Raw genomic sequence first — 19618 nt, 5'->3', positions numbered from 1 at the left:
ATAACAAGCATGCTTCCCTATGGCAGATAATCGGTGTCTCGAGAAGAAAATAAAGGGAATTTATTGATGCCATGACATTGGTGAAATAACAAATTTAAGCACAGCATCCCTGAAGTAAAAGTGAAAGCGAGGCATCCACGTGAAAAGCTCTGCAGGGAGAGAGGTGGGACTGAAGGAAGGACAGGCTCCCGAGGGGCTCTTAGGAGTCTGCAAACAACAACAAGACAAGCCCGGCGGAGCGTGGCGCGCGCGCTTGGGGGGCGGGGGAGCGGACCCTTGTGAGAAAGTGCCATCTTTCTTGCATGGTATGCCCCCACTTTTTGCTAAATTGCTGAATGTACTTTGATTAAGTGTACCCTGGACTCCTGCCAATCAGGTGCCCAGGGCCTATGTTCCTTCCTTAAAACACACAAACTCCAAATTGGCAAACCCTAGCCACATGTCAGCCCCTGGTAAATGGTACCCTAGGTACCCAGGGCCTTGTGGCCAGAGAAGGCCTCTAGGGGCTGCAGCACTAGTTGTGCCACCCTTAGAGGCCCTGTACCCTTACACACACACACACTGCCTTTGCAGGCTGAGTGTCTGGGTGCAGGACAAAACAAAGAGTCGACATGGCCCACATCTCTGTGTGCCATGCCCATCACCTACACTGCCAAGGCATATGTCAGTCACCCCTCTAGCTGGGTGCCTTACGCCTATGGTGTGGGCACAGGAGCAGGAGCCCTGTGCCCCTACAGTACCCGGGTCCATTCCTGGGCACTGTAAGTGCAGTGCTGCCATTTAAGAGTACATGGTGCTGAGAGCTCGTCAAACACGAGCTCCACAGCACCATAATGGCAACACTGAAGACTGGGAAGTTTGGTATCAAACTTCTCAGCACATTAAACCCACACTGATGCCAGTGTGGGATTTAATGTACTAAGCACCCCAGAGGGCATCTTAGAGATGCCCCCTTACAGCTGACCTACAATCCACGTCTGCTCTGAGGCTGCCCAGGCTGCCACACAGCAGACATGTTGCTGGACCCCTGGGTGGGAGAGCCCCTGCTCTCCCGGGCCTGCAACAATGCACATCCTGGGTGAGGTGAGAAATCTCCTCCCCCAGGATGAGCAAAGGGAAGCTTCAAAGGCATGCCGCCATTTGGAGTTTCCCCAGGCCACTGCAACCCCCCACTCTGGCGGGAAGCTTGGCCGGAAACCCCATACAAGGACAGGGGATGTGCCAGCCTGCCCACCCCACCCCTCAGGTGGGGGAGGCGAGGTGAAACACATCTCCGGGCTCTCGCCATCTTGAAGATGGGAGGCCCTACCCTATCAGGATTAGGCTACTGCCCCCCTCCCACAGGAGAGAGGCAGGATAGGGGGTGTAACCACCCCAGGACAAGGACCCATTGGTCCCTGGCCTTCACCTACCTATAACGCCCCTAAATCTAGTATTTAGGGGCACCCTGAACCTTCCTTCCCCAGATTCCAGATTCGAAAAACTAGAAGAAGAGCAAGAAGAACAAAGACTTGCCCTGCAGCTGCTAAAAAGGGAAGAAGACACAAACTGTTTTGGCCCCAGCCCTACCGGCCTGTCGACTCCCGGACCTGCACCAGCGCGGCATCTCTCGTGGCCAGCAACCTCACCAAACCCCGGAGGACCTGGCTACCTTTTGGCTCTAAGCCCCTGGGACTCCCATGAGTAGAGGCTCTACTCAGAAACCTATTTCTAACCCCTGGCAGCAGCCCGGAACCGCGAACCCAACCCACTCTGCACCAGCCAAGCCTGGCCAGTGCCGGAGTGGACAAAGACCCTGAGGACGACCCCACGGCGACTGTGAACCCGAGTCCGGCACCCAAGGACCCCCCTCGACATTCCGGAAGAAGCCTGCAGCCTCAGAACAGAGTGCCACCCCAACCGCGATCAACAAGAGGGTAAGATTTCCAACATCAAAAGGCACCCCTGCACCCGGCGCCCTGTGCCCAATCCCGGGGTACCCACCTAACCTACAACTACCCAACTTACCTCTCGAAGTGGTGGTGGCACCTGAAGCATCCTCGTCCCCGAGCTTGCAGCCTTTTTCCAAACCGGAACATTCCCATTGATTTCCATTGAGCGCCCGACGGCTCAAAAGCACCCTGCACCCAGCCGCCCGAGTGGCCCTGGCAGTGCAATTTCTACACTAGCCTACTTCCCCACTTGCCCTGAGTGAGTGACCAGGAGCCCAGCTCCCACAGCCGCGTGGCCTGCTAGTCAGCAGCCACCAAACCAGGCCACCCTATTCCTCATAGGCTAACATTGGGCCTAACTCTCTCTGCACCCGGCCGTCCTGAAACCGCTGAGGGTGAACTGACTGTACCTACCTGACACTGGGAGACCCCTGAGTCTATGCCCAGAACTTCAACTCTGCCAGTCGAGAACTTACCCTTAAACCGCGATCTTCATTTTCCTCATAGGGTAACATTGGCTGGCTTTTTCTTGGAAATTCTTCTAAGTGTGAACTTTTCAAAACTCAAAATATTCACCAAAAATCAGCCGAGTACCAAAAACGAATTTACTCACCTGCTCTTGGGTGAGCTCCCAGTGCTGGATCTTGGTGCCCAGCACTGACTCTGAAAAGTACCCACAACTACACTTACCTTTAACTCCTTTTTCTTCCATAGGAAACCATTGACTGCTTTTCTGTAAAATTGCTTCTAAGTGTTGATTTCTGCAATCTTGAAATATTATTTTAAAATCGTACAATTTCTGCAAACGTAATTACTTACCTGTTTCTGATAAAGACCCCAGTGCTAGTACCGATAAAGTACTCTACCTGCAACTTGAATTTCTTGCCATAGAGATCCATTGAATGTTTTCTTTGAAATATTTTCTAAGTGTCAACTTTTGAAATAGCTAAATATTATTTAAAAATCAGTACAGTAATTAAGTCGACTTTCACCACTTGATTCTGAATATTGTCCCAGGGCTGGATCTAGGAGCCAGACCTGGAATTCCAAAAGTAATCTGAAAAGTAATTTATTACAAATAACCTGAATTTACCATTGAGCTCAATGCATTGTTATGTTTAGGAAATAGGATTGTTTATTGCAACCAACTGTGACTGTTTACAAAAATCCATTGCTTATTGCAAAAGTATTTATATTCAACCTCTCATTCATAGAAAGTATATTTTTATTCCCTTTGTGGTTCTAAAAATAAAACAAGCATATATTTTATATATATATAAACCATTGGCCTAGAGTTCAGTTATTGAGTGTGTGAGACCATTTGCTGACTGAGTGTGTACAATAAATGCTTTACACTGTCCTCTGGTACTGCCTTACTGCTCGACCAAGCTACCACTTTAGGGAGTAAGGTCATACCTAACTTTAACCTCTATCAGCCCCTGGGGGACTGTGGACTCTGTACACCCTGTACCTATTAGGGAACAGTATATACAGAGCCACTTTCTCACAACCCTTTGAAGTGCTCCCAAAAGCGGATTGCATGGCGGCACGATGCGCATGATTGTGCGCGTGCTAGCCATGCAATCGGCTTTTTGGGAGCACTTTTCAAACCCCCTTACAATAGTCTCGCTTTGCGATCGCTTACGCGATAGCAAGGCGAGACCTAAAAAAGACACGTTTTTGCTCTTTCGTATGTTTTCTCCAGGATGAGAGTGAGTTTTGCCTCCTTGCTGTTTCTAGGAAACCTTTCCTTTCCTACGCACAACTCGCGAGTTTCCCAAATGAAGGCATGGCAGTGTAGAATACAGGGCCTAGGTCCCCACTTCTCCCTGACCAGGCTGTTGTCAGATTCCGATCTATCAGGGACTGTGCTCTGAACTATGTAGGAGGGCCAGTCTTTAATTCCGGCCTTTGGTCACTCGTCCTGAACTTGGCTAGCAGATGTCCAAGAACTTTAACAAGCCAAAAGAGGCATCAGGGAAACAGAGACGGTCCAGAACCCTTATGGATGATGACCTCTGATGATGCACGACTGACTAAAAGGACAGTATTTTTTTTATTTTTTTTATTTCAATGGATGGCCCCTATAAGAACATTTTGATCTTTTGCAGCTTTCTAATCTCGTGTATTTTATTCGAAGTAGCACAGCTTGTTCCAAGACCCTCTGTCCCTAGCAGGAGGGCTGTACACCTCTGCTCCCAGCTGTGACCGCTAGAGGACTACTTAATTTCCTAGCAGGGTCCGGCAGTAAGCCCTACAACTCCCTTGGTGTGTCTCACAGAAAGCTAAATAATTGTATTTTGGGATTTTCTGGGCAATTTCTATTAATTTATTTGGGTTTCTTGATGTAATTCTGGCTGACAGCTTCTATGGTGGGAGGTCATTTGTTGGCTCAGTGGGCACAAAGCCGTGCTGTTGTGAATGGTTGGTTTTTGGTACTGGGGATTCTAATTAATGCTGCAGTGGGGTGCCAGGTCTGTCATGCGGTGATGCTTGGAGGTTTCCAGCGGTACTCCTGAGCTGGTGGTCACAGAGGAGGGGGGTCAGGTCTGTTTCCAATGGCCTCTGCAGTGCGGTCAGGCTGCACTGCTACTAGGCCATGCTGGGCTGTCCTGGCTAAGGATGGGCCAGATGTAGCTGCTCTTGAAGAGGTTGCGCTGGAATAAAGGACTCCAGACGGTCCTTAATGACACTGATTATATGAGCACGTAGTGTCTGGTAGTAGAAGTTATTTGGGTCACTCTTCTTAATATATCCCCAGCACATGAGTAGGTGTGGCGCTCATCCCTGGCACAGAGGGCACCTCCCTGGTTCTGATCTGGATGTGACCTTTCTGATCCGAACTTGTTGACAGTCTGACCCTGCAGATGTTCCCGTCAAAGACGGTCGATTTCTATGTCTGCATACCACACCCATGCTATTTCTGAGCCGTCTGGCACATGTCCGCCATCTTCCCTTCCATATTCTGAGCAGCGCGGATCACCCCCCTTCCTTTGCCATGTTCCATCTTTAGCTTCCCTTTGTTTATTTTCTCTTTCCAATTGCCCATTCGTTTTCCCACTTCCCCTCTCCACACTTGCCTCGATTTCCAATGCAACACAAGGCACTTTGTCGGCATGGTAAGCCGATATCCTCAGGGGAAATGCACCCAATATTGTTGTTCATGTATTACATTTTGTCGCACATATTAGTGAGACTATAGCGCGCTACAGTTGATGGAATGATACAAATTAAATACTGCGCTGAATTTACAAAGTGACATCGTGTGAGAATGTATATAGGGAGAGCATATTAAAAGTCATGAATGTCCTTAGAAGTGAAGAGAAAATTATATTTACGGTTCAGAATAATGGAGATCGTAGCTGCTTAAGAGCCCTTATTCACGGAGTATACATTCTTTCATTCCTCTTTTAAAGTCGAGGTTTGAAGGGGCTGTTGGCTCTTATACAACCTGTTGTGACTATCCCTCGCTTCTCTGCACGGAAGCACTTCAGGGAGTGTGAGATTATAAATAAATACAGTAGCCATTTCAGTTGTTTGCTCCCCACCCCCACTCTTCAGACAGCCAGGTTATCAGTATGGATAGGGTTACAACAGGAAACAGATGTGGGTGAGAGGTCGGAAGAAGAACAACACGACGCAGCACAGGCTGAGTTTGCACAGAGAGCACAGGCTGCTGCGTCAGGGTAGGTGCAAGCGGTCTCAACGGATCCCGTGCCAGGCCAGGTCAGGCCAGGCCTTGGAGCTCTGAGCTCGAGCTGTGCTGGTGATGAGCTGTGCCGGGCATGTGCTGTGCTTAGTTCTGCTGGGCCTGGGAGACCATAGACATTGAAGGGCTGTGTTAAAAGCAGGTCTGTTTCTGTATCTTAGTCCTGCTCGTCCTCTCTCTGTCATTATTTGTGAGGTGAATCCAACCAGAGATCGCAACATCAGAAGTGCTGAAAATATACGCCCCTCAAAACTAAAGCAGGGGAGTTTTTACACTTCCAATAGAAATTACTTGCAAAATTAAAAATACAAAGCCTAGCATCTTGTGCTCATTAGATGGATGCAAGACCTCCTTTTTCCGAGTGCTGCTCAGTGCTCACCGCCAGGATCTGTGAGGTCGTCGGTGCCTTTGCAAAACAGTTTGGGACTAGGTGGGATGCTGTGCGCAAAGCAGGCGCACAGCACCATACGTGGACATTTCCCAACTGATTTATGCTTACGTTTGAATCTGAGCAAACTGCATCTGCACAAATGTTGAGTACTTCAGAGTATTTGCAGTCACAATTTGTCCTGGCTGCTTGGCAAAGAGCTGTGGCACCAGCAAAATAGACCAGAAATGTCTCGCTCGTTCAGATTTACAAGCACAATGCCAGCAAAAAAACCAAGCCGAGAACGGAGAAATAAAAAGCGCGTCAGCCATTGTTGAAGGCAAACGTGTAATAAGATAAAAAAGTGCTTAGCGGCTAATGAGAGACACTGTCTCCCGCCGCAAGTAAAAGATCAAATCCCGGTGGGCGAGGCCGAAAGAGGACAGGGTGGCAACCCTCAGTGTAATGATTGCCTCCGGTGCAATCATTACACTGTGTTTTGCCTAATCTATGACGCAAAACAACGCGCACCAATCAAAAATGGAGGTGGAGCAGCGACATGACTTCTGGAATCGTATCGATTCCAAGAAGCCCTCGTATGATGAGAGCAGCGCATGCGCTGCTTTCGCTGGGCCGAGACCTAGAAAAGAATATATAAAGGACTCGTTTCCACACAATTTAAGTTGTTCTGTCTCTTTTCTGGTGTACTATTGAAGAGTATTTACTCTCGTGTTTGAATGTATATTCATGAATTTTTCAATGACTTAGTGAATTAACTTCATAAGCAATTTGGTTTGTTGTCCATAGAGGCACGTCAGGACCAATTGTTGTTCTTACTGCTAAAAATCTGTGGTCTCTGAATATGAAAGAGGAAAATCGAAAAGGGGCTTCGGAATTCAGTACCATATTCATCCCATCCGCACCCTCTTGCCAAAAGTCCTATTCTTGGAGCAAGGCCGTGGTAGATGGGACAAGGCATATTTGGTATTTCCAACACCGGTTACTAGTTCATTTCCTTTTGGACGTTATAACTGAAGTCGGATATGACATTTGAGTAACTTCATAGCTCATTTCCCCAAGGCATGGATGTTAATTTAACATGCCTATGATAGAATGTACATGCTTGTTGATGAAATGTCAAATTTGGCTCAGTTGTCCATTTGCACAAGTGGTGTAGAACGTGTAAGAGGTCAAGGGATTGTTCTACTATTTAATATTCACCTAATGTTCACCAGTATTTTGTCTTTTGGTTTTCTCGCCATTACTTCGCATCACTTGAATAATCTTTTTAGTTGTCCATGTTCCAATCTTTTCAGTTAGCACAGTGCATAAAAGCAAAGAGCAACTGGTCACAATACCAATGACAAGCTCATCGAGATTCAAATAGGTATGGAAAAGGTTCAATTCGATGCATGCAGCATCTACAATCAAGGAGTACATTCACACACTTGCCACAGATATATCTTTATTGTTGAACACATCTCTATCTGAGGAAGGGTACTGGATCCACAAATGCACTCTAAGCATCGCAGTACTGAAAAACTCGACTTACTAAGCCAATTAATCCAACATTATATTTGCCCATATTAAGAAAAATCCTTGAGAAACCCATACCTATACAAAGGCAAGAGTGTAAATTAAGCCCATCAAAATGTTCACCACTGCTATGAGTTTCAGTCCTTGACAAGAGAGAGGTTTGGTACTCGCAGACATCGAAACGGTCATCCCAACTAAGAATCGCCATTAATCACAATCCTCAATTTGTCAGCCAACCACAATATGGCATCCCCTAAACCTCATCTAGCAACTTTGGAAAGTATTACAAATTCTCCCTTGTGAACGAAAGCACACAAGTCAGAATTGGTTAAGCAAGCTCCCGCACTTTGGTGTTTGCATTTGACGTCCCATGGAACCTGAGAATCGACATGCGCTCATCGAATCACACCAGTACCAAATGAAAGCAGAGGATACAGAATCCATCTCAGAACGGGGGCAGACTCGGTAATTAAGAGCAACCTCTATCACTGCATGGAAGACATCCGCCACTGTGTAAGGAGAGTTGCCCACGTGAGAATGCATTAAAACCAAAAGAATTGATAATGGGCAGTAACAACACCAACACAAATGAAATGGTTGAAGTAGTCATTAGTGTTAGTAATCCATGCAATTATACAAGCAATAATTAAGGACTTGTGTGCTAATAGCAATTTGAGTTTTACTGCCTCTGCTAGGTTGGTCAGGCATGGGAGCAGTCAGTCACATATCCCCTAGGTAGACCCATTACAAGTATGGTATCCACTGCCAGTTCTGGCTTAATATCTAACAGCACTTGGCATGCAGAATTTGAAGGCCACATTTCTAAAGGGTGGAACACATCACAACAAGTCCCTGAGGGCAGAGTTCTACTAGCTAAAAGGTCTGTACTTACTGTAAATGCTATGTGACAAGGGGCAATTTGGGAACATTGCAGTCACCTACCAGGAAAACCTCTGACAGACGGGCAGACTTGGAGCACAGTATATCTCTCATGTCAACATTATGTTTCATAGGATGACAGGAATTAAACAGTCTCTCACTCCTTCACTCTGTGTGTGATGAACGTTGACTGGTCAATCATTTGTTGGGTGTTATTCTTGTTTGCCAGCGAATGGCGATTACTAGCCCACACTACCTCTCCTAAGTAGGCCTTGGACTACTCTCCTTCGCTACCCTGAGAGAGTCAAGTGCTACAATGGGGTGGTTGGTTTCAAGTAAGGAGAATTGTGGACCTAGAACTTGTGCAGGCCACACACTAATAACCCAATTTCCTACAGTATGACGGCAGGCTCACTTAATTTCCTTACAAGCAAACCCAAGGGCTGCCCTGCTTGTCAGGCCCACTTTATCTGCTGCATAATTCTGGTGGGTTGATGCCGGGAACAGCCTGCAAGCCAGTAACGGGCGGTAGTCACAATGGTGCAAAAGAGTTCCACGCCTACTGCATTCAGCACCTCTGCAGGTCCGCCACATTGTCGCCACCACTTACAGCTATTCTGGGTAACCAACTGCTCACCTTTTCTTCATGGCCTGCATGCATCCACCACGCTGCCATTAGGGAGTCAAGCGGCTTCAAGAGGGAGGAGTGATGCGAGGATAGCATAAGCAGCGCTGCCCGCAGATCATTGGGCACGGGGAGCCTCGGACAATCAAGCCCACAAGGTAAGGGGTACTCTGTGTGTCACTATTTGCTGCCGCCTCCTCCAAATCCTCCATCTCAGATTGCAACATGGCAGCAGCACCCTCACCAACAGCTAACGACAGCTAATCCCCCCTCCACCAGGCAAGCCTCACAAGATGGCTCAATGTTGTTCAAATGTCTAACTGCAGAGTAGCTATAGTAGTGAAAAACAGATATGGGCACTTTGTAAGGCAGATTTCATATCTGCACTTTTCTCTGCTCATGCCACCAATCTCACTTTTTCCCCTTAAGTCAACGCAGAGTATATGGTGAGAACATGGAGCTCTCTTAGCTGTGAAAAATCATCCCTCTACGCTCTGCCACTAACCACACAGCCGAACTGACCAGACCCTTTCCCTGCCATGACTCAACTACTGTAGTATCATGCATCCTTGCCTCCACAAAAAACTCACTGCTAGGCTCTAAATACTTCAGAATGAGTTAATTAGAATGTGTATATACACATTTGCAAACAAACCATATCATGCCTATCCAGAAAGCACTCTACTTGCTCCTTGTAGATGCCAGGATTATACGTTGCATAGCGGTAGATCACTAGACACTGGACATGCAGGGACTCAGACTCAGGAAACCCTTGAAACTGAACTACTCAGACTAGCCTGTAACTGGACAACTAAGCAAAGCATTTTGGAAACTGTTTACTGACCTTGTCTGATCGGACACCAGCCTCACCTCTTAGCAGTAAAATGTTTTCCCCTACTATCAAGCTCAATGAAGTACCCAAAAGGTAACAAGCACTGCTTTATAGATCCCCTTAATAAATATATTCTGACAGGCTGTACAGAAAAAACTGTTGAAGTGTTCCATTAATATGCACTTTTACTTAATTAGAACTGAAAATGCACACAAAATAAAGAGCGGGTGATTTTTATTTAAATGGCCTCTTACCTGATAAGTGTTGTAGTAACAGATTATGCTCTTGTTTTTCGAAAGACCCAGTTTGCTGCCCTGATCTGTTGCTAGAGCAAATGTAGACAAGAAACCAGGCCTCAATGCATGTTCCGGAGCACTGTCATTGGCCACTGTAAAGATAAATATCAAGCAATATACTTTAAGATCTGTGACCAAATACAATCAATAACAGGAAATAGTTTGAAAGAGAGAGAGAAAATGAATTGAGAAAAGACACCACACAGACATAGGCAAGTTTGTAAAGTACAGGTCCAAGAAACAGGTAAAAGAATAGTTGAGACTGAACAGAAAGGGTAAGACTTCAGAAGAAGCTAGATATCCCTAACCTAAGATTTAGAGGAGCACCACCTAAATTGATCATGTGGGGGGGCATGGGTGTGTAGGAGATGGCGGTCTATAATTCCCCGATATCCTAGAATAGTCATGCCAAAGCTGGGTCCAGTTCCACCCAGGAACGAGGATTCAGGTTAAAGCAGGACAGACAACTGGCCAAATTGCTGGGGCTCACTTTAAAACTGAGAACACACCGACCATGATTCACAAACTGCAACATTGCAGTACATGTTGTACTACTACAGTGGAACTACAAAACTTACTAAAAAGTGCTATTCACAAACTGAGTAATTGTACTAGTTTTCACAAACTGCACTTTTGTAGTAACATACTTTTGTAGTAAGTCCCTACCTTCATTATTTTCTATGAGAGGGAGTTGCAGAACCAGCGCCTGGCCATGTGATGTGCTGGATGTACTACGGTTTCTTTTTTTTAGTAGTAACTTAACCTCGGAGTTTGCGAACACCAAAAAGTAGTAAACTTACTCAAAAGTGCAAGTTACCATTGTGAAATAGGCTTTCAAGATGGAGGACTGGCTATGGACTCATTGAAGGGGTATCAGCCTAGATCCTCATTGCCACTTTACCCATCTGTGAATACAAAAATAACAGAGTTGAAGCTGAGTTTCTATTTGGGCATGGGAAATCACAGAAGAAGCCATCCAGAGGGGACGACGAGCCAACTGTGAAGCAAATTAAGGATGCACCGCTTCCTCCTACTGAATACTTCTACAGGAGATTTCCAATCAAAGTGGAATGGTGTTCTGGAGATGAGGGGGAAGAGGCAAAAGGGAGAGAGAGAGCTTTTAATTACCATGGGAAAAAAATCATACTAAATTTGATAAAATGGACCAAAGAGTGGCAGTCATCGAAACCAAAATGGAACAAATGTAATGAAAAATGAAGGACGTTTAATAGTAGTGGAAAATAATTTTACCACTGGAGACACAGTGGATAGACTTTCAGAAGTGGAACTTTTTAAGATGTGCCTGGAGGAGCAAGTGGAGTGTCTAAAGACTGATAAAGTGATCATGCAACAAAGTTTTAAAGGGGAAAACAAGAGGAGAAAGACAGAATGTAATCAAAGAACCACCTTTGCTGAATAGTCTGTCCGTAGTCACCAATGAAAACATTTGAAGAGCCCAAACTTTGCCACACAGTATCAAAGGCCAATGACTTTAGAAGAACTAGAATGTGGTTTACTCTTTTGCACATTTTTCTTGTTCTTCTGTCTAAACACTAAGGCCCTAGGCAGCTGGATCCTCTAAACACAAAGAGGAATATAGTAGTTGAAAGCAATTGTGTAGTCTAGTGGAAAATCACTACTGGTTTTGAACTAGCTGAATCCCATGAATTGGATTAATACCGGCCTGTTACAAACCAAAGTAAGGATATCCTGGGGAAAATCACTTGATAGACTAATCAATCACCAAGGGATTATTATCGGTTGATTGGTTGGTCTAATACACAGTCCATTGTTATGATCTAGCCTGACAGTGCAGCTGTCGCCAGACAATTACATGTGCATCCCTAGAGAGGGGCTTTGGCTCTGCCCACATGTTGGAAGCCAGGAATACATGTTATGATTGGGCAGAAGTTGTGTGCTTCTGCAAAACAAAAACAAACGCAGCTGTGATTTTAGACAACTAGATGATGGCAGTCATTAACCTACATGGATTTTTAGGTCTGCCTCGACAGTGCAACCGTCACCTGACCTTTTAACCTACACCATTATTCTACAGTTTTTTGCGTCCACACAAGTACACATCTATTCCTTTGCTATTTACTTGTAATGCTTCACATTACCATACAACATTCCTTTAAAGCCAGTCCAATTGGCATCGTAAATGCTCATTTCTTCTTGGTTCTCTCACCTAATTTCTGTACATATTTTGCAGTTACAAACTCCTCGTTGAGAGTTATACCCTTAATTTTGCACATATGCATTGGTTCAAATAGAAGCAAACCAAGTTATCACTAATATACATAATATGCATGTACCAGAGATGTGAATGGAGAAATGACTGATAACAATACGCTAAACAAGCAAGTAAAACATGAGTCTTAAAACGGAAGGTTGGTAACCTTTGCTTTCCAGATGTGCTGTGACAGCCACCAAATACACTCAATTGGATACATAGCCTAGCTGCACATCCAGTAGGTGCAAAAACGCAATGTTTTGTACTGAGTTTGGGTGGTGATCTCTGCTAGTATGAACCATGACGTTCTCCGTTTGCAAACACCATGACAAAAAAAACACATCCACTTCAATGAGAAGAGTATTTGGTCTCCAGGACTCTTTGAAAGACCATACAGTACAGTTTGAAGGTGTAGATTCCATTATCCAACGTCTAGGACGCTAGAACTAAGGACGTCTAGGTTGGGCAACTTGTGATCTGGATGCTTGATCTAGCTTTGCTGCACCATCATCAGATTGTGTTGTGCCTGAATTTTCCAGTTTGGTTTCAGCAAAACATTCACCAAATGTCAGAACCATGTCGACCTGGCCATATTAAATATCTATGTAACCTTTGAGCACCTGCATGTCCTAATCACCTGTTGTTCGAAGGGTTTTTTGGGAAAGGCTTAAGCAAATGTTCTGGATCAACATTAATAATACATTGCCCTTTGACCTGAATTGAGGTTACCTGAATGGGTAATCAGGGTAGTTCTTGTTTTCTCTGGTTTCAGGCAAGTCTATAAGAGGAAAATCCAATACTATGAAAGTGTATTTATTTATTTCTGCTTCATACAATTTACTTCTATGAGAATTGTGTTGCATTTTGCTGGCAAACATGCAACTCAATAAATGTACGTCTTTTACCCAATGCCAAAGGCTACATGAGAGCTGAGACAGAGGAAGCAACTTTGTTCTCTCCATTATGTTCAAGTAAAATATTGTAGCAACCGTGTTTGGAAGAATCTTCAAGGTTTGCTGCATAGGTTTATCTGCTAGGACCACTGTTTAAGTTTCTCTATATTGATATTTAGGGAGCCCTAGTGTGGTTTCCATGGCCCTTCACAGATTAATTTGCCCATGTGCACACTACAACCTCAGAGAACCACACATTGTTGAGGGGACCATAGGTGTAAGGTCTGAGAATAATCTACCTATGAATAAAGTAATGTACTCTGTGTACAACACCCAAAACTTCCCAGTACACTCCAACTTAGAAACATTTACTCACACATGGTACCCAGTGGAAACAGGATGCCACCATGCCCAGGTTCTTCTCAGTTTTCTCACTGAGAAGGAGATGTTTGGTACATGGCAATGGACTTGTGGAATGAGAAATTAGACTCCTGTGCCTGGGATGGGAATATCTTTCACAGCAGCACTAAACATGGCAACTACAAATATTTAGCCTCCGTTTAATAAAGCGGTAATTTCTTATCCATGGAGGGGGCAATTTTTATGGTTTATGTAAATGTTCAGTGTTTTCCACCACGTGAGGCTCACTCTGATGAATGTGACTCAGGTCATGCCATAGTTTTATCTTTGGGCACAACAACTCAGGTCACGTTGCAACTTCTCTTCTAACAAAGCAGATTCAGGACCACCACAGAGGATCACAGCCACAAACGTGCTCCAATCATCTTCGATTGTGCAGCACGGTTCCAGCCAGGAACCACAGAGGGAGAAACTGCTGCCTGTCAAAAATCAGGGCTCACAAATCAGTCTGTGCAGTCTTCCTCTTCTGGTAGACCAGAATAGGGCCATGCTGCTCTTTGCTTCTCCTCAACAGCCACTTCTCCTGGAAGGTTGGCAAGCTCCTTCCCTCTTGGAGTACACAGGGTGGCTTCTAGGTGGCTCAGGACAGGTGAACATCTCTTACAGCAAGGGGTAGACTTGGGTGACATTCATTGACCTCTAGGAAGTTGGCTGTCAAGCAGACAACAGCTCTGGTGGTTGCACAGGAGTCATCCAAGTACTCTGCTGAGCACTACCTTCTTTGGTAATGGAGAACTTGGGACTAGAAAAACAAGTGGGTCAGTGGGTCCCACTTTTATAGAACAACAGAAAAAAGGAAATGTTGATCCACCATCTGCACTTTCAGAACTGGTTTGAGGTGGCTCTCCTTTCAAGTGTACTTTGCAGGTTGCTCTACGGATAAAGCCGTTGTGTAGAGTGATGGTTTGAACAGCAGGGTGGTCTTCACCCTGAAGCACCCACAAAAGGCACAAAGACGTGCAAGGTTTCTGTACCTGGTTGTCATCAGACAACTGAAGAGTGTGATCAGGGAAATAAAAGACTAGGCATCACCTAAGTGGTCCCCTTCAGCTTGCACAGCATCTGCAGTCTGACCCTTGACCTCCACCACATATCAAATGGCAGTTCTTCAGAAAGACAAATCATCAGTTCCTTGCTCAGCAAAAATCCTAATGAATTTAAGGAGCCGGGTCTCTTCCCTTGCTGCAGTGTCTAGGTCTCCTCTCTCCAGCTTCAGGAATGGTAGCAATATACTTCCACTGCATGGAAAAACAACCTTGCCTAAATTATGTGCAGCAAGACAGCCATGGGGCATTCAAAATGGATCCCACATGCCTCCATTACTCTAGCTCACTTACACACACCATGCATGTACCACAGAGGCCACATATATACAATACATATACTCGGGATGATAGCACTAGGGTCTGGGTAAGCACATAGAAGAGGAACTGTATACTGAGCTTTCCACCTCCACTCAAGTGACACATATTTAACATTCCAGACGCAACTATGGATTCACAAAACATGGTAAGCTGCCACCACTGCTCTAAGTGCCAAAGCAATTGTTGGTTCAACAAGGGCATGTTTGTTGCACCCCTCTAGGTCACAGTACTTTTAAAGAAACCTTACTTGTGATAAGGGAAAGGCCTAAGCTTCTGCACGCGCAGTTGATCAGTGAGAGGGTAGGGCCAAAATCGAAACCAGGATACCGGGTGCACCCAGTCGGGGACTCTGGAAAGGAAACATGTCTGGACACCATGCAGAGGGCAGTCCTATGCCAAAAGGAGGGATGGGCTCGCGCAAAAGAGGTTTGTAAATTTGAGTGCTGGAGACTTAACATGGCTTTCTGGTATCAGGATAGAAAGACAATGTTTGACATGATCAGTAGTGAGGGAACATATTTTGCTTAATTCTTATCACCAATTTGTAAAATCTTGGCTTGCACAGCTGAGGGGGGAATCCCGCCCCTGATCACACCAAAATTAGCCTTTCAGTCACCAGTGGACAGATTTAAAATTGGGAAAAAGTGCAAGTATACGTAATCAAAACTTAGCTAATTTCTACACCACACGGTTACCCCACGGTAACCCCAAAAGGAAAGGAAACAGCTATGTGGAGGGCTCTGTATAACTGACAGAAAGGTCATGATTCAAAGGCATACGTGGTTTGATTGCAGCAGTGTCATTTGAGGCTTCTCAGTCAGGTTCTCACATTTGGTGCATTCCATACTGCAATATGGGACAATTTTGCATAGCCCAATAGAACATCAACAAAATGATATTGCAGCTTCTTTTCCCCTTCTTATGTTTAAACAATCTCACATTTAAAAAGTGAAGACATTTCCAAAAATGTATAATTTTTCATGTGCAGTTGTCAGAAAAGATTCTAGGTTAACGGCAACACACACTATCCTCCTATAGCAAATTTTCCTCAAGATTTCATTACAAGACGGGAGGCTACATTATGCATTAATCCTTTTAATGTAGTCACAGACAGCCGCACTACATCACAAAGAAAGAAAACAGTTCTAGAATGTAGTGCCCAGGATACAAATGGCATGAGACACAAACAGACTGCCTCTTTTAAATGCGGCTCACAGGCAGATAAGTAACAATTACTCTTCTCGTGTTGTATTGCATTGTTATTCATTTAATATTTATAAAAGGGGGATTTACTATTAACAATTAGTCTAATTTACCGTTTTTCATGGTTCAAGCTGCTTTGACTGGTGTTTTCTTCGTAAAGGTGCATTTTCTTCTAACCATCGTCTTTTTCTGTAGCGTTTCCCAATAACGATTCTGGGCTCACCCCCTCCTCCCCTTAATACCGATCGACTTCCTATTAAGGTTGTCGATCCCCTTTAATTTTCGCGCGTTTTTATTATTTTTCAATGGCATCAATAACCTAACTCTCCTATCATTTTAACCCTATACCGACACTAATATCTTGTTTTCGGGCTTACCTAATCTTGTTTTCTCACGATCACGACCTTTTTCGTGTTTTTGGGCTTGCTAACGCGCTCGCATCAATCGGAGCGAGCGCGTCATATTTCTGAGGAATGCACCTTGGAAACGGTGCACGTTTGTGAGCCCTTTCCCCGGGCTCTTTCCTCTGACTATGACGCGTCCCTGGCAACAGCTGACCTCGTGCGAGAGCTTCGTTTACTCCGCTGATCAGCTGCTGCTGCCAGGGATCGCGTCTCAACGGATTTCTCTCATTTAAACAAACAATAACCTCTAAATCTCCTCTAAATATTTACAAATCATTATTAGTCCATCTTACCAATTAGCAGATCCCTCGAGGTTAACCAATTATTTGTCACCTTCGCCTTGTTACCTCGGCCATCTTAAAAAAATAAAAAAAAAGGGGGAGAGAACTTAATACTTACATTTTGCCATCTCAAAAAAAAAAAAAAAAGGTGAGAGAACCTAATAATAAACTGTTCTATTTTAACTACAATTTAAAGAATGTCAGATCTTGACTCGGATGATGCTACTGCTAGCTCACCCCTCCATGATAATGACTCATTCAAACATTTCTTGCAGAAGGAAATGCGTTCCTGCATGCTATCCACCTTCAAAGAAGTGCTCTCTTCTAAAAGACCTCTACCCTCTGGTCACGATGACCCTTCCCTCGACCTCACAAGTCATGGGAAAAAGAATAAAAAACTCAAATACTGCGAACATCCTTATGATTTTACTACAAGAGGTCGCAGTACCTCAGTTGACCCAGCTGGTCCTAGCTCCTCTTCCCTGTTGGGAGGCCCCCGCGCCTCAAACGAGAACATCGCCGCTCACGGCATAAATCTGATGGGTGCCCTTAGCGGTACAAACTTGACTGGTACCCCTCGGGAGGAAGAAAATTTCAACAACCCCTATGATGAATTCGTCTTGGACCTTGACGTCCCTAACCAAGACCTAGATCTCAACCCTGGCGAAGGAGAAACACCTTCCTCTTCTGATAATATCATCCTCAATCCTTTAGGAGAGGAAATGTTCTCCCCCCTAAGTATTTCTCACCCTAACAGCTCTAAGTGGTTTCCCCAAGAACATGTTTCTAAGTTCAATAGGAGATGGCTGAGGAACTCTCTGGAAAGAGAAACCAGGAATACCCTCAAATCTGAGTGCCCGAGACCCACCATCCATGATAAGGTTTCTCAAACCCCCAACCTCGACCTAATTAAATTTTTATTTAAATTAGGGAAAGACCCTAGAAAGGGTCTGTAGAGAGCTCTCAAGGGCTGCAAGACCTCCTCCTTGACGTGCTCGGGCCCCTCACCAGGATCCTGGATCTTGCAGAGGAGTCTCATATTTCTAATACGCCTCTTGATACCAATCTTATTCGCGGATGGAGCCAGAGAGCTATCGTCCTCCTTGGTAACGCAAACTCCAGTCTGAATATAGAAAGGAGGAGAACTATTCTGTCCAAGATTAATCCAAAACTCAGCGACCTGGCAGAAAAAGAACCTTCAGACAACCCTAAACGTCTTCTCTTCTGGGAGGACATGATCAAGTCAATCGGCAAATACGTCGCCACTTTTACCGCCCTCGACAGGGCTCAATCAAATATGAAACGTGTATTCAACACAAGCCTTTTTGGTCAGGCCGGAAGAAGGGGCCGTTCTTTCGGCCGCAATTCACAGCGGCCCTTCTCGTCATTCAGAGGTTCTGGTAGAGGCTTCTACCCTTCAAATCAACAATTTTACATCCGTCGAGCCAGGGGAGGACCTCGTAATAGAGGCTACAGATCCCGCGGAAGTCAAAACATCTCCAATCCTGCAAGTAAGTCTTCCTCCTCTTTCCTTTTCTTCCCAAGTAGGGGGCAGGCTAAAACTCTTTTATCACATGTGGGAGTCCCTAACTCAAGACCCTTGGGTTCTAGAGACCGTCCAGGGTTTCAAAATAGACTTTTTAGAAATCCCCTTTCAATGTCATTCCCCGAATCCATTAACTCTTTCTGTCGATCATCAGAAGATTGTCGAAGAGGAAATCTCTTCAATGCTCAAAAAAGGAGCTATCGTAGAGGTACCATGGTCATTAAAAACATTTATCAGTACCCTTTTCTTAGTTCAGAAAAAGGACAAAGTTTGGAGACCAGTAATAAATCTTCGAGAGGTGAACAAATATTTAGTTTACAGACATTTCAAGATGGAGAGTATTCACCTTCTAAGGGACCTTCTCTTGAAAGGAGACTGGTTGGTCAAGTTAGACCTCAAGGACGCCTACTTTACGATTCCGATGGCAGTAGAACACCAGCCCTTCCTTCAGTTCACTTGGAAGGAGCGTCTGTACCAATTCAAAGCTCTTCCTTTCGGTCTCTCGTCCGCACCCTGGTGCTTTACCAAAATAATGAGGACTATTGTCTCTATTCTAAGAGAGAGGGGTATCCGGCTCATTATTTACCTAGACGACATTCTTATCATGTCTCAAGTCTACTCCCAAATTCAGAAAGATCTCATTACCACCATCCACCTTATCGAAAGTCTCGGTTTCATTATAAACAGAGAGAAATCCATCCTTACACCTTCAAAATCCCTAGAATTTCTCGGTTTCACCGTAGATACCTCGAACTGTCTCCTCCTTCTCCCTTCCAAGAAGATCGCAAAGATCCGCAAAGAAATCAGGTATGTCCTAAAAAAAAGACTCTTTAACTCTTCGAGAGTTAGCCCGTCTTCTTGGTCTCCTCTCTTCCAGCATCCAAGCTATCTTTCCAGGCCCTCTGAACTACCGCCCCCTTCAGAGAATAAAGAGGAAAGCTCTGAATTCTGGTCTCTGGTACGAGGATTCTGTGACTCTCGACCAAGAAGGGAGATTAGAACTCTCATGGTGGCTAGAGAACCTGGACGCGTGGAATGGCAGAGCAATTTTCGGATCTGTCCCGGATTTTGTCTTGGAATCAGATGCGAGCCTCCATGG

General features: G+C 45.0%; 1 protein-coding gene across 5 annotated transcripts in view; it reads right to left on the bottom strand.

Moving 5' to 3' along the window:
• Positions 1-19618, bottom strand: part of LOC146812865 (ragulator complex protein LAMTOR3-like) — a 120968-nt gene that overhangs the window by 60835 nt on the left and 40515 nt on the right. For 3 of the 5 annotated variants that reach the window (XM_085619940.1, XM_085619939.1, XM_085619941.1), the window contains one exon: positions 10134-10267. In XM_085619940.1, coding sequence (XP_085476066.1) covers positions 10134-10267 — 134 coding nt within the window. Of the gene's footprint in view, positions 1-10133; positions 10268-16985; positions 17049-19618 lie in introns of all 5 variants that reach the window. The other 2 variants (XM_085619938.1, XM_085619937.1) reach the window with 1 other exon arrangement.

Source organism: Triturus cristatus, chromosome 7 (assembly GCF_964204655.1).
Source record: "Triturus cristatus chromosome 7, aTriCri1.1, whole genome shotgun sequence".
NCBI classification, from domain to species: Eukaryota; Metazoa; Chordata; class Amphibia; order Caudata; family Salamandridae; genus Triturus; species Triturus cristatus.
This window is presented reverse-complemented; position numbering and strand designations above follow the sequence as displayed.